The sequence below is a fragment of the Hippocampus bargibanti genome, linkage group LG16 (assembly GCF_051943395.1).
Source record: "Hippocampus bargibanti isolate YZ-2025 linkage group LG16, ASM5194339v1, whole genome shotgun sequence".
Lineage (NCBI taxonomy): Eukaryota > Metazoa > Chordata > Actinopteri > Syngnathiformes > Syngnathidae > Hippocampus > Hippocampus bargibanti.
Window position 1 is genome coordinate 9,508,470 of NC_142749.1, and position 23,245 is coordinate 9,531,714.

Below are 23,245 nucleotides of genomic sequence, written 5' to 3' on the forward strand. Positions count from 1 at the left end.
AAAAAGAAAAGTCACAAAAAGGCAAAGGACAGCCTAGACAATTTTTATGGATTCAATACCTGTTGTGAACTTTTATCACTTTGCTCCTTGCTTAGAGAACAGCAAGCTGTGCAGGAAGTACCAAAGTTGTACATTTTTGCATTCAGAGTTTGAGAGGTCAAATTCATGTAATATTGAAAGATCAAAGAAAACATGTTTTGATTATCCTGAAATTTCACTGAAATGCTGAATGTCTTAATTCCATCTGTCATCAAGAAGCAAAAAGTGAAGAAAACTAAGTATGGCCACTTGAACGCAAATGAATTCCATTCATGGTTTTTTCTTTATTGGAATGCTTTACCTTTAACTCAACAACAAGACAACAAGACAAACAAGTGCACATAATGGATCACATCGACAATCTCCCACAATCTAACTTCCCCTTCAGACACCCCTTTTTCATTTCTTATATACAGCCGGGGTCAGTTCTAAACACTCACACGACTCCAACTTCCAAAACTGTACACAACTGCTCCCCTAGACATTCAACGCATGCACGCACACATAAAATCATACATACTTGAACATAGCAGGCATTGTGCAGAGCTTAAGACAGCAGTAATTTATGATAATTCAAAGCTCAGTGTGTGATTTATTGAGTGAGAAAGAAGCTTTAGCATGAGTTTGCAGACATTTTTTTTCCTAGCGTGATGAAGATATTCAGTAGCTTCTGCAACTTTTTACTCCTAAAATATCAGTTTGTGATTTACAGAAGGAGCAAGGTTGTGTGAGGTCAGTGAAAAAGCAAAACACAAAATGGGGATTAAAAAATGAAAGAATGTAAAGGATTACATAATGAAAAGGCGCGTGAGAGGGAAAATACTGTATAACCATAAAGACAGGGAACGAGGAAAGAGTTTCATTGTTCAGCAACATCAGGATACATAATAGTGTATATATTACGAGTTCATTTGTGTTGCAAACAAAATGCGTGTAACCTGGTTCCATGTCGCTCAAATAGTTTCCGGGAGTTTTACAAAACAAAATATTTCAAGCGAATTGGTCCCTTTGCCATTAACAGTCACTGAAAAAGCGCAAGGTGATAAACCACAAACAACATTTATGCTATTTTTCTGCGCTGTTTGGCAATTTTTCTTACATACCGACCGTGAAATAATAAGTAACGATTGACAGACATGAAGCACTTTTTTTCTCCTTCTGAGCTTACTTTAAACATTGTCCAAGTTACCAGAGTTGCTGTCAAACATTTGACCATGACAAGATAATAGAGGAAGAAACGAGGCTGTTCGTATCAGTGAATGAGTGACTGAGCTCAGAAATCAAGAGAAATACTTCATTTGATCTGACAGTGTGCTCACACAAGGTCTCGGGCAGACAGTCATTTCAAGAGTGTACGTAGGTAGTGATGTCTCTCTCTCGTTCGACAGCACCAACACCAACTCTCCACATATCAACACCAAGACACGTCCATTTTAGGGTGCCATTCCTCCTGCCGACACCAGAGGCAGGATTTGGGGCGCCGTCGTACTTGGCTCAAACCAGTGACGCCCTTCGCTCCTCCGGCGTCTCCTCCAGTATCTGAAGCAGCAGGTCACTGAGGGGCTTGGCCACGGCGCGGTAACCCGTGGACGTAAGGTGGAGGAAGTCGAACATGTCTTGCGGACTGATGGTGCCGTCGGAGTGGACAAAGTCGCCGCTCACGTCCAAGAATTGAGCCTGGCCAAGGCGAGGCAGCCAGGAGCGGAGAAAGTCATTGACGGTGGCGTTCTTCTCCCTCAGGGGGTTTGGGCGCTCCCCCCGTGGTAATAATCCCTGAGAACCGGTTTGGTTTGAAATCAATGCAATCGCCACATCATTTTAAATGGAAGCTTGGTCTTCGCTTGGCTTGGGCCCGATCTTTGAAATGTTATTTTGTTCACTGTTGTTTTCATAGATTGCAGTTTTAGGTACTGTCTTGAAAACAAAGCAGCATTATTAAACTGTCTCACTTGTTGACATCTTTTCAACTGAATAAGTCAGGCACCCTTTGTGTGAGACAGCAGTGATAGTGCTGGATGGATATTTGAAAAGAATATAGTACTATCATAACTGGGTCCTGTGGTTTTTTTACATGTTTGTATTCTGTGATATTTTTCCATTATAAATATGTTGCTTGACTCAGTAAAGGAAATAAATGCATTTTAAAAAAGAATCAAAACGACAAAAAAAAAAAAAAAGTTCATATATTGAATGGAACCGAAAGCAAACAAATGTGTACTAACCAGCACAATTACTTTGGCCTTGAGTAGACGGGAGGTGAGCAGCTTTGCGATTGAAAGAATGCCTCCAGCGACTTGTTCTGCCGTATGTTCGTGATTGTTGGTTCCTACCCACACTACCACAATCTAAAACAAAACCAAAAACAGATGTTCAGCTGATTGTCACTGATCTTTTTTTGGGGAACTACAGTCTTGTGTGCACTTTAACAAACTTGATAATGTTGCTCTTACACTGTTTACATAACTCAGTGACATTCCTGCACACCTTATGAAGGCTTTTCTACTCCGTATTTTGGAATGTCGTACCTGTGGGGAATGTCATTTCATTGACCGTCACACAATACTAATAGGAAAACAACCACAAACGCATTGTCAAATGTTAAAACACATCTCACAGAAAACAATGCTACTTGATAGCAAAGTGACGAGCACAGTCCTTATTTTATATCAACCCACACAAATGGTTGTGACTCAAATGACCCAGATAAGTCACAGAAGAGTCAAAGGAAAATATTTTGTTGATTAAACTAAAAAAAAGTGACTTGATGAAAATTCAATAAAACCAACAAAAATAGAAACACAGCAAAATAAAATAAACAGTGTGCAACGCACTTCGAGGGTCATTGACGAATACTGGGAATCATCTCTGACTGTCACGGAAAAAAAAGGTAAGAATATTGGACAACAATATGAAAAAGAGGAATCTTACATCATAGTAACTTTCTTTGTAATAAGCAAAGGAATAGGGAATCAACATCATGGAGAGTTAATTCTTTGTTTGGGGCAAATTGCTTCAGTTAAATTTGAGCCCAACTTTAAACCGGAAAGCTTTTGGACAGTCAAAATTGCAGCTGTAATGTTCCACTACGTCAGTCACAACAGCTGCTCCTGATACAGCTAAATTGGTAAGGTCGGGGACAGCCAACTATATCTTTGAGTGGGCTTTAGGAACATACCGCACATGTGGGCAAGGACGTAAAAACACAGCAGGCATGGGGAGTCACACCAACCTTGGGGCGGATGTTCTCCAGCTCTCCGTTCTGCAGCCGCCACAACACATTGCAGGTGGTGTCGCCTCCGATGCCAAAGTTGAGAGCGTGGAGTGGTGAGAATAATTCCCTCCAGACCTGTACAAGCGAATCGGGTAGTCATTTTTCCAAATTCCAAAACGAATGAAATTAACGACAGCAATACACTCCAGGATAATCATCTCACCTCATACTGCTGCATTAGCTGTACCATAGAGTCCCCGACAAAAAGCACATCTGGTTCTCCATCCTTGCACTCCTGCACAAATCGAGTGTGCTAAAAAGATAACAAACACAACCTTGTCAGAAAAGAGTTGGGGAAATGTTTACATTGTTGTGCTTTTTTTAAAGTATGTTGAAGTTATTCATATTGACTGATCCTAGCTTTGTTAGGGGGGAAATAAATTCAGTCTGAAATTAATCTTTACCACACCTGTGACATCCAACGCCCATCTCCTTGCACATCATCGACTGGCTGAGCTACTGCAGCAGGGTTGGAACCATCACCATCGCCACTCATCCTGCAGAATAGATCAGAAGGTTTACTCGCTATTAAATTAAAACAGACTTGCACGGATGATTAAATATATGGGTGCAAAGTATAAAGCTGCACAGGATGCACGCAATTTATATGAGCAAAGGCGCATCTGCACCAGCTAGCACAGACTTTAGCCGCGCAGCAGCCGATTAACGCTTTAGGGACAGACAGCGTGGCCTAATATGCACCCACGTTATTTTCCCTTTCTAAGCCACTGCTTATAAAATCCCAGCATCAACACAAGGATTAAAGAGACCCGATGTTACAATCAGGGTGTTTTTTTTTCTCGTTTGCTTGTTAGCTAGCTAAACGCAGGGCGCTATTACTGCAAGCTGAATCTACTAACTAAACGTGCTTCGCGTTCGACACGGAATGCACAATAATGTCATGTGTTATTTCATTTTAGGAAACGGTCGACCTTGCAAAGTGCAGAGCGTCACTTCTCGAGCCGAGGCTGACGTGAGCTGCGCCGTAGACTTGACAGCTGTCTCGCAGTTTGATGTGCGGATGCTCGATATGGTAGCATCAAAAGGGCTGTAAGCTAGGCGAGACAACAAAAGGCGTGTCAAGAAGGCAACTACCAGAGATCTTGTTGGGGAGAGAGTATTTCCGTGTGAAAATTTGCTTTAATGTTGTGGGAGAGGACAGTGCAATGCAGAGATTTGCGAACGCTTTACAAAATATATCTGTATAAATTAAATATTTCTGTAAGTCATTTTAATGAACATTATAACACATCAATACGATATTATTAATATTCATCGTAGGATTATTAAAGGCGGGCGGCAGGCTCGCAATGAATTATGGGATATTATTCAGTTGCTTTCTTACACAATAAACGTTGATTTCTGGTCTCATTTGTATTTTTCGCTTTAATATTTCAACACTCGTACAATTTTTTGAAATTATCGACATTAAATAGATTTTCGACCGTACCCTTTAAAATGATTATTCATTGACATTTGTTTTGTTATTAGTTTATATAATAAACTATATTATTATTATTATTATTATTATTATTATTATTATTATTATTATTATTATATTATTATTTATTATATGCATAGTTATATGTTGTTGTGTTTTTGTTAAAGTTTTTTATGTTGGCCACAGAGTGGAGGTAAAGATTGCTGGCATTATACTTATATTTGTGTCGCAAGAATTAACGCGTACAGACCTGCGATTTTAGACAAAAAGAATAAGAAAGAAAAAGAAACCTCTTTATATTGTATATAAGTCGAAACCAGACACACACAATTTGAGGAGGCAGAGCAACAGGTTATGCAAGAAGCTGCCAAACACCGCCCATCAGGTGTGTTCTTGCTCGGAGAGGTGACTCAAGTTTTACATAGTGGGAGTCGAGTGGAGCGGAATCCACGCATACATGTTGTATTTGTTTTTGTCAATCGTGGGAACATACATGCATGCCCTCGTTATATTTTCACGAAGGGACTGTCCGTGTTGAGACGGCATCGACGTTTGTCAATCTCATGTGTCCAACATGGCATCTGCTTCTCCTAGGAGGGTTCGTCCTGTCAGGTGAGAGTTACAGAAACTTCCATGACACATGCACGCATTGAGCTTCTCTTTAAAAGGACACAATAGGTTCTGCTGAAAACAATGTGACTTTTAAGTAAATTTTAATGAGTGTTTAGAGTCGTGGAATATCACACACACCCCCACCGTGTGACAATGTGTTTCTGACTGAATGTCTTTTAACATTTAAACCGAGTTATAGATTTCAGATACTGTATTATCTCTCTACAATCGCTCTTTGAAACGACTTTGATGTGCTAAATTGAAGTAAATACACCGTGCAAGCCATTCCAGCTAATTTGGAGGCGTTCAATAAACACATCAGGCGTTTTGCAAAGTTCTGTGTTAATTAAGCGTTTTTATTTGGATTGGGGCGTCTCACAAGGCATTTTTAACATTACATTCTGGTTTTTGATCAGTAACAGGCGTGGGTTATATTTTCCTGTACAAATTCGATTCAGATGTGTTGTCCTTCTCTGAAACCAGGATTCACGCAAAGATAATATTAATATGCAGATCCCCTGACCCCTACTGATCAAATTCACTCAAAACGATTTTTGAATGCCTGGAATAAGACGAATGATTATCCTGTGATGTCATTTGTGTTTTTGTATTGTCTTTGAAAAAATGCCCCTAAAATTCACACACAGACTATTAATGAATACTGGTACCTCTCTCCAATCGTGTCAGTCAGAATTGAGTATTTTTATCTTTGTAAACTGTAACAGCAACTATCTTGAAAATGCTTATTTAAAGGAGATTGGGATGTTGGGGGTCTTTTAGTTTATCAAAGACGTCTGTCAATTCCTTACCCTGCATTCAAACAACAATTGTGACAATCAGGAGTTTATAGAGTGCATTGCAGCCCAACTCCTCAAGGGCATATTTGCTTATCACAGGGGCTCACTCATGCGCCAGGATCAATGGTTGAATGTCGTCTTTTATTGCTTTATTATTCTACCAAAGAGCCTCTATGTCGATTGGTACACACGTGTATTTGTAAAATCAAAAGGCGTCAATGAGGCACGCCTTGCTGACTGAACAAAATGTGATTTGTCTTGGCTTTTGTGAAACTGACAAACATTGTGTTTGAACAAGCAAATTAGGGAAACGCCTTGAGTAATTTAAATCACTTTAATGATTGATATGGAAATGATTCTTTCTTCATGTTACAATTTAGTTTATCGCAGCTAATGTGTTATCTATTTTTAAAGGTTGCCTTTTATTATGCAGTCAGTCAGTTTTTAAATTTCTCTTTGTTGATTTAACCCACAGAAAACTTATCCTGTAACTGTATAGTGACCTTGAGAGTTTTGAAAGGCGCTTATAAATGAAATTATAATACATTTCATTAAAAGTAAAGGAAATCAACCACACTGTACTCATAGGTAGTCTTTGGGTTAGAAAAAGGAATATTTGCTGTCTATCATCAGCTGGCCGACATGTGACCTTCAGACTCTTCAGTAATCATTAACGCTTTAGGAATGAGCCTGACTTTTTACTTTTTGCGCTTTTTATTTAGGAGTGGCGAACGTTTCAGGAATTGAAATCTTTGCACCATCTGAGGTGGAGGCGGTGAATGGGACCACGGTTAAACTCAAATGCACCTTCCGGTCCAGTCACCCTGTGTCAACTCAGTCTGTTATTGTGTCCTGGAACTTCCGTCCACTGAATTCTAAAAGAGAAGAGTCGGTAGGTACAAACTGAATCCATTAAAAGACACAGAGTAGGTTTAGTCGCTTTGTACGGTCTATAACAAGCCAAAACATGCCAAATCATCTTAATCGCCTCGCTTTTCATGGAACAATTAAAGGCAGTGACTGGAGGCATTTGTCACTTTCATCTTGCATAAGGCAAAACCAAATAGAACGCCTCAGCCCAGTGAAAGAAGTGAGGTACATCTCAAATAGTTTTGAAAGCCTGACTGCACACTTTGTAAAAAAAAAATGAAAACAAAAAACATGCAGGCGAATGATGTGTCATCCTGGAGACAAATGGCATATATAATGTTTACTCAATAATGTATTATACAGTGCAGCTGAATTTTGTGCGCGTGCGTGCATGTGGGTATACATAGGCACTTAGCGTATATTCCGGTGTATAAGGCGGACCGGATTATAATGCGCACCCCAAATGAATGGTGTATTTATTTATTTTTTCACCGGACTGTAAGGTGCACAGGACTATAAGGCGCATCTTCAATGAATGAAAATAGTTTTCCAAATATAACATATAAATATATAAAGGTTTTCCAAATGTAAGGCACATTAGAAGGCGCTACAGTATAGAGGCCGGGGCTACGCATTACTTTTTCTACGGGGGTGTAGTCAATGGCTTCTGACGGTAGTTGCAACGCCTGTTGTGGCTCAATATTACTTCACATATAAGGCGCACCTACGTATAAGGCACTTTTATGTGTACCTTATACACCGAAAATGTGGTACTTTTCTTAAACACATTGATTTGTGCATGTCCGTCAGGTGTTCTACTACCAGGAGGTTCCGTACCCACCTCAGAGTGGACGTTTTAAAGACCGTGCAGTGTGGTCAGGAGATGTCACAAGAAATGATGCCTCCATCACCCTCCATGAGGTGCCCCCAACATTTAACGGCACGTTCATCTGCAACGTGCGGAACCGCCCTGATGTGCACGGAAATAACAGAGAGACCACCCTAACTGTGGTCAGCAAAGGTAAGTGTTCCACTTCCATCTATTGAGCCATTTTCAACACTTCTTAACCTGAATAATAACCTGATTTTGAAGACTGTTCACTGGTTTTAATGACCATTCATTTGCATTTGGCTGAATTATTAATATTGAAATATATTTATTTCCAACATGCACGATGTATCAATATATATAATGCCATGCAGACTCCAGAAGGTACCAGAAATATTTTCCCTCTGTCCAGTTATAATCTTTTTTTGTTGTCAGACATTTACCAGCTATTGATGCATCACAGCTTCGGTCTGTGATAGATTGTTCTTCCTGACTTATGTATAAAATGCAGTGGCGGGCCGTGCATGTCACTCCTAGGCCTTCAGTCGTGCTCCGCCTGAATCAATCAGCTGCGAGTGTGATGTGATATTACCACACACCCACTAGAGGGCGCTGTTGGCCAGAAAATAACTTGTGACTTATGAAACTTACGAAATACTGTCATTAAACTGTTCAACCTTTTACAAAGAATGTGTGGATTCATGATAACCTCATAAAATTGCAATATTATTTGCTATTTTTGCTAGCTTCGGAGTTGTCCAACCTTAATGATGTCCATCTATCCTTGTAATGTCCGTCTTGAAATTGGCTTTAACAGTAAATCTGCAACCAAATCCATTTCTTCTCCCCCTTCAGCCATTGTGGGTTGACAAAAAGTGCTATTAAATCAATATATTTGCTTCTGCAGCTCACGAGAGATACAGCGTGCTAGCTCTGGCCAGTATGCTCTCTTCGCTAGCGGCTCGTGATACTATGATTGGCTAGTGACTAGCCAATTATGTGACGAGCCATTCATAGTTTGCAAAAAATCTGAAGTTTCCAGCAACTTCCCACATGCCTTTGGGTTGCCAACTCGAACTCTGATTGGTTAAAGCCACAGTTTCATCCACATTGATTTTATGCTCCAGGGCCTGCAGAACTGATTGTGAAGGCATCCAGGTGGATTTCTGACTGTGGTAACAAATGATGGCTGCAATGCTAAAATACGAACACATCTGGTAGCAGCACAACAGGGGAAAAGCAACAAAGGGAAGCTGAAAGACAATTTGGAATTATTTAATAAGAATTCATGGACAAAGTATAATTCACATTAGTCTGTGATTCAGATATTTTTAGGCCAGCAGAGAAGGCCTGCAATGCCCTGATGGCCACTGATAGAACTTGCCTTGGAAATAAGTCTGCCAACAATCCATTCTAGCCATTCCAGTTGAGATTATTTTGATACAATAGCCGTATGTACTTTGTGCCAAAAACTAATGCAGATGGCGTGTGTTAGAATAGCAAGGCATGAGTAACTGGTGAAACCTTCTTGTGTTTATTTTTCCTAGCGTTATCGCTGTTCTCTGCAGCTGCAGTTTACACAGCTCAAGGACCAACAATATGTTTTGTCTTCCTCCCTTGTATCCCTTTTTTGTATTTTTCTTCCTTCTAGCTTCCCTATCCGAGATCAGCATCCTTGTCATCGCTGTTGTCAGTGGCTGCGTGGTTGTACTGATTCTCCTCTGTTCCTGGTTGGCTGTGAAGTTCTACAAGAGGAGACGCCGGAATGAGGACTTGGAGATGAACGCACAGGAACCCATGCGCAAAGATCCCGAGCCTAAGCGCAAGGACCCAACCGTGTGGTGAGGGCCCAAAGGGGACGCCGCCTCTCTCCTGCTCTTCCTCTTGGGACTGATGTGGCTATTTTGGGAAAAAGAGACTAATCACAGCTTGAGAATGTTTTCTTCCACGTTTGTTCCTCCAATGTGAACCCTTATGCAGTGTTAGACATCATGTATCACAGATTTCTGCCATTCACAAAAAAAAAAAACTTCCTGTTTGATGACATTTATTGTTTTTTTTTGCTGACCCTGCCATGTAGGAGATGTGAATATGGAGGAATCATTCTGTTGTTGTTGAAATAATCTCAGTTCACAGCAGCAGCTTTGATCACCTGTCATTTAACCGGAAGTAGACCGCAGCTCCAATGACTGTATATGCGCTAAACCTAACTTAAAATACAAAGCTGTTGCTGCGAATTTTGCCTGTTTTCAAGGGTTGAAATCACGATGTGAGCATCTTAACATTTTCTGGCTTGTTAAATTATTTTCCTCTTGGTTGGCAACTGCGAGTCAGCATGTTTGCCTTTTTGTACTTTGCGAATACAGGTGAAGAAACTAACAACTCCTGAGGCCGAACCACGGGCAACCATGAACTCTCTTTTGCTGGATGAATGCTCATGTGGCTTTAAGTAGTTTTTTTCCCCCCTCTGCAGTAAGGCTGGCTGGGTCAAGCTGAACATTCTGGGTATTACTGGACAATCCACTTTGGTCTCATTGCTTATTTGCTCCACTTTCCAATAGCAGCCCATCTTACATGTTGTGTATGTGTCTGTGTGCACTTGCGTGACTGCTGGTCTGCATCAGTAAACCCGAGGAAGCGGTCCATCTCACTCTCGCAAAGGAGACACTGGAAGTTGATAGCTCTGACGATGAAGAGTCTGAGCCTAGCAGCGGAGACGATGACGAGGAGGAGGGCAGTGAAGAAGACGATGATGATGACGACGATGATGACGAAGACGGTGACGATGATGATTAAGTTGGGTGAAGTTTTCATGAGCGTCCCCATTAGACCTTTGCAAAGTGCCATTACGAGCCATATGACTTTGATCCATTTCTTATCTGGATTGGACCAATGTCCTTTAATCAGACGCCCATTTTTTGACAAACAACATTTGCAAGTACAAGAATGTATTTTTCCCTTTATGTCATTACGATCCAGTCACACTGCGGCTTTATGAAGGCGTGAGCAACCATGGCATGATATGGCCTTGCATGTGAGATGGACATTGTTGGGATTGTTCGACCTTGGCGTAGCATCTACGCTCCACAAAGTGCTTAGTTGCAATTTGTGTCATTGGGTTGATGGTTGTCCCGTCACGCTTTTTTTGTTCAAGGATTGCCGCTCTCCTCAAGTTTTGTTTGGCTGATGGACAAGTGATGTGGCATCATTTTGCTTTTGTTGGAACAAACAAAGTTAATGTGATTATCTGCTGATCAAACACCCCACTAAGATACTGCCGCGCACCATTTTTCACTTTAATAGTGCTGCTGAAAACTAACCTCTTGTTTACTTCGGTATAATGGTAGCATTGCACTTATGATTTTGTATTTTAATTTTTTTTGGTCTACAATGTTATTTGTAACTGGAATAAACTATTTGAAAGTATAACATGCAACCTGTTTTGTGATGTGAACATTAACTCATTCATTCCCATTCCCGAATGCATGAGGGAATTGAAAATATGACGTAGAGCGCCACTCACGAATTTGCTCTAGATTTTTCATTGGGGGGGAAGGGGATAAAGCGCTGGTCCGACCTCTGGCAATGTTTTACCTTCCACAAGGGGGCAGCATTTCCCCTTTTTCCATGTCAGCGCTTTGTTCCAGCTTCAGCTGTTGTTAAAGCGCTATTTTCATTTCATTTTCATCCCTGCTGAGGTGACGTGAAGTCAAACCAAGCTTCGTGTTGGCATTTTGTGAACGGTTAGGCAGAGCTTAAAAGGAAATGGACTGTCGCTCGTAAGAGAAAGAAATGTGGCCCAACAAACATTTTAACAAGGATTTCCTTTCGGACAATTTCTTGGCAAAATTGCTGAAATCTACTGGCACTAATCCGTCTTTCAGTAGCCTCAACAAAGAGGAAGATCTGAAGGAAAATGCTGTAAAACCTCGACTTAAATCCCATTTCTTAATCCAAGCGAGATTCACTTATTTAACACATTAAGCCTTTGCACAAGCTTCCCTTCTTTCACTTGTGTTAGTGACTCACAATATTTGATACTTTACTGGACATTTTTACGTATAAATACTTTTTTTTTTAATCAGACCTAAAAGAAAACAGAGATTAACATCTGCTGCGTGGTCAAATCTGACGCTTTTTCCCCCTTTATTAACTCATTCACTGCCATTCACAAATTTATTTGGGAATTGAAAATATGGCGTAGAGCGCCATTCCCGAATTTTTTTTTTTTTTTTTTTTTTTTGGGGGTGCCGATAAAGCGCTGGCCATGGCCTCTGGCAATGTTTTTTATTGTTTTCCACAAGGGGGCAGCATTTCCTTTTTTCCATGTTAGCGCTTTGTACTTGCTTCAGCTGTTGTTAAAGCGCTATATAAACCAATATGTATGTATTGCATTGTAATTTGTACAGCCGCCCCCATTTCAAGCTCAGATAACCCCAGACCCATAACATTTAGGAATTAACTCATTTTTTTCTGATATAAGAAGAGAGTCTCAGGTTTCTAACGCTGCGTTGAATGTTTATGCAGTCCGAAAAATCAATATTAGCTGAGACCTGCAATTTGAGTGAAAATGAAAAAAAAAAACCCTGGCACTGGAGTGGACACATTTTTGAAATGACTCCCGTACGGTTTTAATACTGTCACCATGAAATTGGATGTGTGAGTTGTATCCTTTTTTTTCCCTGAAGGAACAATTTTAAATGTGTACACTACACACAACAGTCATTTGTACTGTGTGCAGTAGCAGCCTGACAATCAAGACGCAAGCCGTCCAATCTTCCTGTTCCTCGCTTTGGAAGAGTTCCCACTATCATTGCATTCACTGAACTCAGCCGGAAAATGAGTGTGGTCAGCCATCAAACCGGTCACATTATCTCTCATTTAGAACACCACATCCTGCAAACAGCTCATTACTCCAGCGCCTACCGGATAACACTAGCCTTTCTCTACCTGGAAATGTTGGCATGGAACCACAACATTTCTCAGAAGAGCAAAAAATATATAATAAGAATGCAAATGACCTCAATATATAGCTGCTTCATGTGCCGATAAACTCAAATTACATTTTGTCACTCAAATGTAACTTTCCTATGTAAATTATTTAATTAGTATAAGAGCATGATTTACTACTGTACTTAGATGGTGTCTTAACCAATACTTCTAAGTTGTGGTATTATTACAGTTGAAACAAACAAGACAGTCAATATAACAATAATTACAGACATTTGTTAATTTTTGTTTGTTTTATTTTTAAGCAAATGTCTTATACTGCAGCTTTTAACCATGTGCCACAGCAAAGACACACATTTGTTAAACAGGCGTCTGTGTAAGCTCTCAGTCGTTTAGGAGTGGTCCATCGATGAAAAGGTTTCTTCAGCCGTCATCTGTACTTCTTTGAAGGTGTCGGACGTTTCACTTCTTATCCAAGAAACTTCGTCAGCAAACTAAAAGATTTTAGTTAGGATAATTGATAGATTGGATGCATGTTTTATGTTACTTGTTGAGTGAAGCTAGCGTGTTTGGCTGCCGTTTCTCACCCGCAGAAAAACTTCTGCTTTGACTGGAAAGTGTCGGTAAGTTTTTTTGAAAGCCGCTTATGAATGAAATGTATTATTATTATTATTATTTATGTATTTTTCCTTGCCAATCTGTATGTCTGTTATACTGCCCCCAGGTGGCCATGATACACACACCAAGAAGAGCAAAACTGACGCAACCAGGGGCATCGACCTCATATTGAACCCTCTGGATTAAGAATGGGACGTCATTTGAATTCATATGTGAGTAAAGGCAGGTGGGTGAATTTACATTTTGAGCTGAAGTGTATCTTCAAGTGCATGAAATGTATTTTGAAACATCTCCAAACTAAGTTTCCATTGTGTTTAATAATAATACATTTCATTTATAACCGCCTTTCAAAACTCTCAAGGACATTTTACAGTCACAGGATATTTTTTCTGCGGGTGAGCAGCGGCAGCCACACGCGCCAGCATTCACTCAACCCGGAAGTAACAAAGTAAAACAAAAACCAAAAAAACTACATCACAAATAATATGACAACACAAAGACACATTCTTCAGAACTTTCTGTACCCTCTTTGGGACTCATTGCTACTTTCTGGAATGGAAGGCCTCGTTCAGGAATCTCTCTATTTTCCTGATGGCCACACCGCCGTTAATAGTGACCTATAAGCTCACAATAATTAACAGCAATCTGGACGTTGGCTCTCAACTGACAATGACTCATAAAGTTTGGCTATGGTGAGCGAAGCCAATCATGTGTAATGTCCAGCAGCGAAGAGTACTTCAATCTTCCTCGCTGATGAATGAATATGTATTTATTCTAAAGGTGCTATCCCGTGAAGAAAAATGATTGCGCCACTCCTGATCACAACGGAGCACTGGTACCACCTGACTCAAATGATTGTGACCTTTTCAACATTATATGTGATGCGCATGTATGACGATAGACAATGTTTGTGATGGGGTCCACTCGAGATAGAACCAGTGCAGATATCCGGCAAAGAAATGCATCCGTTACGAATGCTCGTCATGAGCTGTGTATTGAACCTGAGGCTGCATCACAAAAGCCCAATCTGCAGTGCAGAACTTTTACTTACTCATCACACGCTCTGACAAAAGCGCCTGCATACACTCCCCGAGTCATCAGAAAAGCCAGGGGAGAGGGTTGAGTGAACAGAAGAGGGAAGGGAAGGTGATGATGGGGATGCAAGGGGGGGGTAGGGTGGCATAGAGCCAGTGTAAAGGACAGGCAAAAGTTGTTAGATAGCATGAGAGGTGAGTAGAAGGAGGAGTCAGCTGCTTCGGGGGTCTTTACTGGTGGCATTTTCTCCCGTCTGTCTCTCCTCTCCAATTGTCTCTCTTAGCCACTCCTGCAACGTGGCAGTCGCCGCAGTGAGAGTGCGGACGGACGGACGGACGGACTGAATGAACCTGACGATGCAGCCCGGTTAGAATTGGCCGCTGAGTCGACGCGCTGTGGGCCTCAGTGGCGGAAGCAGGTAGGCATTGTGAACACTTGAACTTGAACTCACCAGTCACCCATGTGTCTTTTTGCAGCTTTGGTGATACTTTGTGAACTCTTTTTCCCGCAAAGATGTCCATTTGATGTTTTGGTTGAATCCTCAGTGACTTTTAAGTAGTTTGAAGTGTTATGTGTTTTCTTCAGAGGCTTCCAGATTCCACCCAGGAAACTGAAGAAATTTTTCAAAGGTCACTTTGGGTCTTGAAGTGGTTTAAGGTGCCGATTTTGCATCCGCATGGAGGTCCGTGGGATCTGGGTTGCTGTCCCGAGGCTGGGCTTTCCGCCTGCAACCTTTAACCTGATCGTCTCAGTATTGCTTGGTAATCCCTCTTTCAAAATAGCATTTTGTAATATATGTCATCTGACCTTTGCCTATTGATGTTATCATGATTATTATATTAATAATACATTATATTATTATATAATATGAGACCTGAAAGCATTATAATCAGGTCATTTTGTTTTTTATAACAAAAAATTGTTTTAATCCTATCAGTGACAGCAGTTACTATAGTGGACATTTTATTGTGTTATCAGATTACAGAGTGCATGAAAGGGTTAATTTGAAGTTAGCTGCTAAACTGAATTGAATGAATCAAGTTTTGAAGGGCGGATGTGGCAGGGACAGACTACAGCATTTGGAGAGCATAAAAAATCATTCTGCATTAATGCCCAAGATGCACTTATTTGTCTTCAACTGGCTTTGCATTATGCATCGGGGGTGGGGGGGGGGGGGGGGTCAGTGAATGTGATGGTACCTTAGGGTGCATTACACTTGTTAACTCATTCACTGCCATTCAGAAATGTATTCATGAATTGAAGATATGACGTAGAGCACCATTCCAGAATTTGTTTTTTTCTTGTTTGGGTGCCGATAATGCGCTGGCTATGACCTCTGGCAATGTATTTGCCATTCCACAAGGGGCCGCATTTCCCTTTTTCCCTGTTAGCGCTTTGGTCCAGCTTCAGCTGTTGTTCAAGCACTATATAAACCAATATGGGTGTATTGCATTGTATTTTCGACAGTCACCCTCATTTCAAGCTCATATCACAACAGACCCATACAATTTAGGAATTAACTCTTTTCTTCAGATGAAAGAAGAGAGTGTAAGGTTTTTTTTATGTTGCAATGAATATTTATGTAGTCCTAAAACTCAATATTCTGTGGGTCCTGGAATTCGAGTGACCATGACAAAAACCCTGGCACTGGACTGGACACATTTTTGCACACCTGGCAGTGAATGTGTTAAGATAAAGTTTTGTAAACATCTCTGTTTATGGGTATCTTGAAATGAGTCAGACCTCAATGTGCTAGCGCGTTTTGCTGCCGCTGCCCACCCGCAGATACAATATCCTGTGACTTTAAAGTGTCCTTGAGAGTTTTGAAAGGCGCTTATAAATGAAATTTATTATTATTATTATTATTATTATTATTATTATTACTTGTCACAACAAGGCGACGACGACAACTCCCATACCAAATGATGACACTGCGCTAAGGGATTGTGTGTGGTAGACGTAATTGTCAACGCGGAGGAATATGAACACAAGAGAGGTGTTAGTAGCGCTCCGCACTTACTGTTACTATTTTTGCAAACTCACCATGCACCATCACAGAAGAGGAATTGAGATAGCCGGAGTGTGACGTGAAGGAATCAATAACAGTCCCTCACATGCGACCTCCTTTTTGCTGCGATGATGCTTGACTTCATTTTGTCCTTGTGGGTGTTCACGAGCAAATTGTGAATCGTGCATCACAAATGACATCCAAAGTTTATTACCAGATGCATCCACAGCTATTTCTCTTCTTTTTTTGGGGCATGTCATCAGCTTTTTTTTCTCTGCGTCATTGCACCTGAGCTTGTCGTTCAGTACAAAGCTTTGTCAGCATGTAGTTTACACAATACACACTAGATGGAAGGATTATTTATTTTAGTTTGAGTTGATTAATGGTCCAGTCCAAATTAATCTCATCATTATTATTATATTATATTATATTATATTATATTATATTATATTATATTATATTATATTATATTATATTATATTATATTATGTCATGTCATGTCATGTCATGTCATGTCTGTGTAAACTCTCAATCGTACAGGAGTGGTCCATCGATGAGAAGGTTTCTTCAGTCAGTATTTCTTTGAAGGTGTCGGACATTTCGCTTCTTATCCAAGAGGCTTTGTCAGTGAACTAAAATGATGATTTTTTTGTTCACTGACGAAGCCTCTTGGATAAGAGGCGAAACGTCCAACACCTTCAAAGAAGTACAGATGCCGCCTGAAGAAACCGTCTCATCGATAGATTAGATTAGATTAGATTAGATTAGATTAGCCCATTCACTGCCCAACGTGCACAAATGTGTCCAGTCCAGTGCCAGGGTTTTTGTCATTGTCACTCAAATTCCAGGACCCACAGAATATTGAGTTTTAGGACTACATAAACATTCACTGCAGCGTAATAAACCTGATACTTTCTTCTTCCATCAGAAAAAAAAGAGTTAATTCCTAAATTATATGGGCCTGGAGTTATATGATCTTGAAATGAGGGCAGCTGTCTTAAATACAATGCAATACATACTGTGCATATCGGTTTATATAGCGCTTTAACAGCACAATAAAGGCCAATCTAATGGAACATGGAAAAAAGGGAACTGATGCCCTCTCGTGGAAGGGAAAAAAAACATTGCCTGAGGTCTAGCCAGCGCTTTATCGGCACCCCCGAAGAAAGAAAAACCAAAACCCGAACACATTCGGGAATGACGCTCCACGTCACAGTTTTTACTTCCCGAATAAATTTGGGAATGGCAGCAAATGATTAGATTAGATTAGATTAGATTGGCCTTTATTAGTCTCACAGTGGGGGAATTCACAGTTTACAGCAGCAAAAAAACTCACCCGCATAATAAAAATTACGTGACTGTAAAGTGTCCTTGAGAGTTTTGAAAGGCGCTTATTAATAAAATGTATTATTATTATATTATTATTATTATTATTATTATTTATTATTATTATTATTATATTCATATTTGGGGCAATTTTGTTGGATCTTTTCATTGTCAGATTTTTCTCTTGTAAGAGTAAAAACAAAGTAGACTCCATAAAGGGGCTGAAACAGTGGCGTCATCCTGATGTATTGCTCTTCAGTTGTCAAGTCCACTCAAGCCTTAGAGATGTCTGTTGGCAAGGTGCCATTCCTCAAAGCCATCAACGGCAGCACAGTCATGTTGCCCTGCACGTACTCCAGCTGCATTGGCATCGAGAACCTTTATTTCAGATGGCAGTTTAATGACAATGGGACCATGCAAACGGTAAACCCTTTGACGTGACGCAGCGATGTTTTGCTCTCGGGTGGGTTTTGGCAGCGTTCTAACCTTTTCCGTCAGGTGTGTGATGCAGTGATACCATCAGAGGGGGTGATGCCAAAAGTGAAGATGTATAAAGACCGTTTTGAATTCGTGGGGATGAACCGCAAAAACAACATTTCCATTTTATTGTGGAACATCACCTTTGAGGATGGAGGCCAGTACACTTGCTTTGGGCGCAACCCCAAAGAAAAGGAGAAGAACCACAGCGCCATCTTCAAACTCATTGTGGTGGACGAGTGTGAGTGTTCTACACTTTCCTGGTAATGAGGCCTGGGGGTTAGGTTAGGCTTAGTATATATATATATATATATATATATATATATATATATATATATATATATATTCTTAAAGCAAACACTGCATGTTAAAGGCTCTGATTATTAAAGGCTTTATTATTAATATATTGTAATAATTATAATTGTAATAATTATTTAATTTAGCAAGGAATAATTCATAATACCAATCAGTCATAATTAAGAACAAATATTAAGTTATTGAAAAATATGATTTTAATTATTATTTAATATTTATTATATTATTTATTATACTATTTATTATATTTTATTATATTGTTTATTATTATAAGCCTTTATTCTTAAAGGTTTTCTGATTATGAATACCTCTGTTTTCGGCAGTGCGGGAGGTGGACAACACGCTAACGATCATCATAGCTTCTGCTGTTGGCGGAGCTATTGCGCTGCTCATGGGCTTCATGCTGCTGAAGAACTTCACTCTATTTGTTCTTTCCAAGCTTCAGGAGAAAAAGTGAGTTCTGTGTTTTGGTTTGTTTTGTTTTTTGATTTGTTTTTCTGATCCTAATGTTTGAGATGGCATTGGTGTCTGTTGTTCTTTGCAATCCTTTTACTCCTTTCCACGTTCCTTCCACTCCCCACCCTCCCGTGCAGTAAGGAGTGCCTTGTAACCTCATCAGGGATCGACAACACAGAAAATGGCCTCTCAGGATCGAAAGTGGATTCAAAACCCAAACCGACAAAACCCAAATGAGGACGTGCATGCGTTTAATGCCTTACAAGTGCTTTCATGTATGCCTTTATTGCAGAATTGTACAAGACAACCAGGATATGCTTAGGAAAAAAAAACGTGCCTGCCTGGCTTTGATTTTCAAATGTACATACAATGCAGAGGACAGACAGAAAATTTTAGATGCTTTTGTCAAGCCTGCACACTTTACTCTTAAGATTGAACCAAAGGCACCTCAATGCAACATTTAAACTTGCCATGTGTCAAATATAATTTTTACTCAGTGCATTTCCATAAATCCAAAAGCACACTCTTTTCTTTTTCAAGCACATATATGCCAAACATGGCATTACTTATTGTTATTATCACTAAAGGGACATTTGTTTACACAGAAAGTCATTTAAAGGACAACCGACGTCTCCGGACAAGTTGTGTCCATAATTTGTATGTTGGCTTCAAATGACTTCTACTGAGCGTATTTTACAAAGATTCCACCGCATATAGCTATATTTTACGTTTTAAGACTCGCGCTGAATATTCAGGAAGTTTTGTTTTTGAGTCGGTGACGAGTCTGTACGTGACGTCACTGAAGGAACGCCCCTGACCGAAAAAAAGACACATTGTAGCAGTCCTTCCATCACATCAATATATTTTGCTGTACTTGTTTGGTCTGAAAACCTCGTGTTGCACCAAAAAGCCACCAGAAGAGGGCGACCAAGCTCCATGGAAGGAATTTATCAGCCTGTGGAAACGGGGTATTTAATTCCTCACAGGAGCTTGGACGCCATTTTCTGCCTCTTTTTGGGTGATACATTTCCCCCCAATGTGGCCTCAAAATGGCACGGAATAAATTATTTAATCGATTGCAAACATGTATGCTTTCCTCTTCAGAACTATTTGAATTATATTCATAACTGGATGTGTAACAAGAAAGCATATTCTCAGAATCTGAAGCCATTGTTTTGATTCTCCAGCAATGCAAGACGTCTTGGCGTGACGTCACGAACTGGGGGCGGGACTTTCTGAAAATGCCCAATTCACAGCTCATTTTTTTGCAGATTTTGGACACTTTAAGTCATTTTTATTGGTGTTTTGCATTTGAATAAAAATATCATACTGCGTGTTTTGGGTATTTTAGATGTTATAAAACGTTTTTCTTCTGTCAGTTAGGAAACAAAAAAGTGACGTTGATTGTCCTTTAAGTGTGAATGCTTATGATTCAAATATTAGTCTCTGACTGTGTGATGCCACGCAATGTGTGTACGTATTACAATTTATCAGGCACTTTCAAATGTAGTACAAATACATCGATTTTTATTTTTCAGTCACCAGCGAAACGAAAAAGAGTCTCAAGTAGATCGAGCTTGGTTGAATAACCCTCTCTTGATCGTTTGGGGAATAACACATAACATAATTGCTTTGGAAATTAGCATGTAAAATGTTACGTGACAAAATGTACGTTGAAACAAATGAGAGGAACCCATCTGCTTTCTTTTCTTTGCTCAGTATAACGATAGTACCTGCTTGTGACATCTGAGTTCCTCCCAGTATGGGCATTCTACTTGCAAGTATTACAAAAAATCATTAGCTTCCGACTTGAAAAGGACAATCCTCCCAAACCAATGAAAGTTTTACCAACATTCCTGCTTTTGTGAAAAATAAATAGAATTCAAGCATGTGATATCAGTCAGCATTGAGAACCCCCAAAAAATAACAATGCTCTATATATAGGGTGAAAGTTGTAGCTTTAGCTCTTTGAGATAAAGTAATAAAAGCTAATATATTACAATATCATATTGCATTCCATTCCATTGGCCATCCATGTATTATCTGTGTCAAGTTCTGCTTAACCAGTCCTATCTACTGTATGATTATTCCATACCGATGTTATCTTTACAACTGTTATTTTTATTGTTCAAGAAAATTGCACTGTGAATTTAGCTGAACCTCCATGATGATGGTGACTTGGTTTCGTATTGCACACTGAGTTTGGAGTTGCACCAGAATTCGACAGATTGATTGTACCATGCAAGGGTAATCGAAAGATGAGCAACACATCAGGAGATGAATGTACAATGATGATGTTTTATGTTTCTGAAATTCCACATTGAAAAGATGACTTCTGTAGTGTGTGTGGGGTGGGGACTCCTTTCGTAATTATCTACGCCTGCAACGGGTGAGTTATCCTGTGTTGGCGTTCTTGAATCACAAGGTATAAGCAAAACTGAAATAAAGGATGGTTGTCCTTTCAAAAGTGTCGAGATAAAAGTGGAAATACACACTGATGTTTGAGGTTTCACATTTTGAGATGTACATAAATGATTTTTTTCTGGTAGAAATGATCCCAGATTACTGACTCCAATATTTTAACTGTCTACGCCTCATATTGTGATGCACCTATGAATGCGCAAGTACTTGTATTCTCTTTTGATGAAAATGAATCAATATTTTTGCTCCTTGGAAACACATAAAGAGAATGTTGGAAGATAAATTCACAAATTAGGATACATTTTGGTGAAGATTTTTTTCATTTTACGGGAAGTCACGATAGTGACTTGATGAAACTTAATTCATGAAATTTTATTTGGATGAGGGAGGCAGCAGAGTGATCATCACTTCTATGCAAACTATAAAATATATATGCTCTAAATGTACAAATTGAAACACTAATCTTCTGAGTCACTGATTATATTGCTAGCAAAACATTTAACATGAACATACAGAAATGTGTGTCATTCTCTACCGCATGCAAACAGTAGAATGGCCAATATTAAAATTGAGCAACATTGGAGGCCTAAATGTCTTCATAAAACTAGTGTGAGTGTTTCTATTCCAATAAATAAGAAAGCCATTGATATTATGCACTGTTGGGTTATTTGATGATCATTAACGTTGTTGACAGGTTATTTTTTAGCTTCTGTCATTCAGAGGAAAAATGTTTAATTGTTCTGCCTTTCACCTTACTACTTCTCACATGAACAACATACAGATGTGACGATTTTTTACGTGGAATTGAAAGATTTCTCACAACATTGGTTTGTAATCAGTGCAGGAAATAATACGACAGGGAACGCCCCGACAGTGCAAACAGTCGTCCAAATGCCGATATTGATGACCTCGAACTCCTTTACCAGCTGCTGTCAATTAACAATTTCCACTCGTGGTGATGCATTTCCAAGACAGCAGCGTCACCTATTGGTAAGAAAAGCAAATAACGGTTCGATATCGTTTATTTAGTGAATACTGTATATGTGCGCCAACTGCTGTTGATAGACTTTAATCACAACAGCGTGGAAGACACAAAAACGTTTTTACGTAATTGAACTTCTACCAGTCTGGCATAGCTTGTGAACATGGGGTAATATGGAAGAAGGCGTCATAAAAAAACAACCATGCGTCACTAAGTGGTTAACGTTAATTTTATTACTCTTCTTTTCCTTTCGGCGTTTCCCTTCAAGGGGTCACCACAGCGAATCAGTGTCCTTCATCTTCAAAGGTTTGATCCGCATGTTTCTTTTGGCCAAGCTTTTACGTCGGATGCCCTTCCTGACACAACCCTCTGTATTTATCCGGGCTTGGGACCGGCACATTTTATTAATGTTTTTCACTTACTCCAAAAGAATTTAGTAGCGTTGTGCGTGATACATTGTTGAAATTTCGCATTTTCATGGTCAACCAGCAGGTGTCAGGAGTGTGTTAAATTTTGACACTCAGATCTGCTGCTATCGGCTGCGGGCAGAATCGTTTGAATTTGAACTTGGCGTTTCCTCACCTTTCTTGAGCCGACTTGTTCCAGTTTTGAGTATATTTTTAACCTCAAATTGCCCAACTAAAATGTGAACAAACTCAAGTGTCATTGATCACTTAGAAATTTACTTACTCCGGGTGAAATCTGGCCCAATTCATCAGGATCATTTGTTAAAGGGCTCCAAATGCACACACAAGTATTGTGCATTCTGCCATCTAGCAGGAGAGTATTTATCACTTA

General features: G+C 39.7%; 3 protein-coding genes across 5 annotated transcripts; 2 read left to right on the forward strand and 1 right to left on the reverse strand.

Moving 5' to 3' along the window:
- Window positions 1-299: 299 nt before the first annotated feature.
- pafah1b2 (platelet-activating factor acetylhydrolase 1b, catalytic subunit 2) lies at window positions 300-4,387 on the reverse strand. The gene is made up of 6 exons (XM_089017595.1): window positions 4,243-4,387; window positions 3,720-3,807; window positions 3,474-3,563; window positions 3,269-3,385; window positions 2,262-2,384; window positions 300-1,812 (listed from the first exon to the last, which is right to left on the reverse strand). The coding sequence occupies exons 2-6, from the start codon at window positions 3,804-3,806 to the stop codon at window positions 1,534-1,536; spliced, it is 696 nt and encodes a 231-aa protein (XP_088873721.1). The 5' UTR covers window position 3,807; window positions 4,243-4,387; the 3' UTR covers window positions 300-1,533.
- Window positions 4,388-5,160: 773 nt separating this feature from the next.
- Window positions 5,161-11,289, forward strand: mpzl2b (myelin protein zero-like 2b). 3 transcript variants are annotated; one of them, XM_089017622.1, is made up of 5 exons: window positions 5,161-5,363; window positions 6,883-7,052; window positions 7,841-8,051; window positions 9,511-9,700; window positions 10,484-11,289. In XM_089017622.1, exons 1-5 carry the CDS (start codon window positions 5,249-5,251, stop codon window positions 10,653-10,655), a joined length of 858 nt encoding a protein of 285 aa, XP_088873748.1. In that variant the 5' UTR covers window positions 5,161-5,248; the 3' UTR covers window positions 10,656-11,289. The 3 variants fall into 3 exon arrangements, 2 of the variants coding, with proteins under 2 accessions (XP_088873748.1, XP_088873749.1); XM_089017623.1 differs by having other exon boundaries at window positions 10,226-10,626; XR_016117930.1 differs by having other exon boundaries at window positions 5,162-5,363; window positions 9,511-10,364; window positions 10,484-10,621.
- Window positions 11,290-14,738: 3,449 nt separating this feature from the next.
- Window positions 14,739-22,689, forward strand: scn4bb (sodium channel, voltage-gated, type IV, beta b). The gene is made up of 6 exons (XM_089017035.1): window positions 14,739-14,880; window positions 15,048-15,223; window positions 18,056-18,219; window positions 18,295-18,514; window positions 18,912-19,041; window positions 19,182-22,689. Exons 2-6 carry the CDS (start codon window positions 15,139-15,141, stop codon window positions 19,279-19,281), a joined length of 699 nt encoding a protein of 232 aa, XP_088873161.1. The 5' UTR covers window positions 14,739-14,880; window positions 15,048-15,138; the 3' UTR covers window positions 19,282-22,689.
- Window positions 22,690-23,245: the final 556 nt, after the last annotated feature.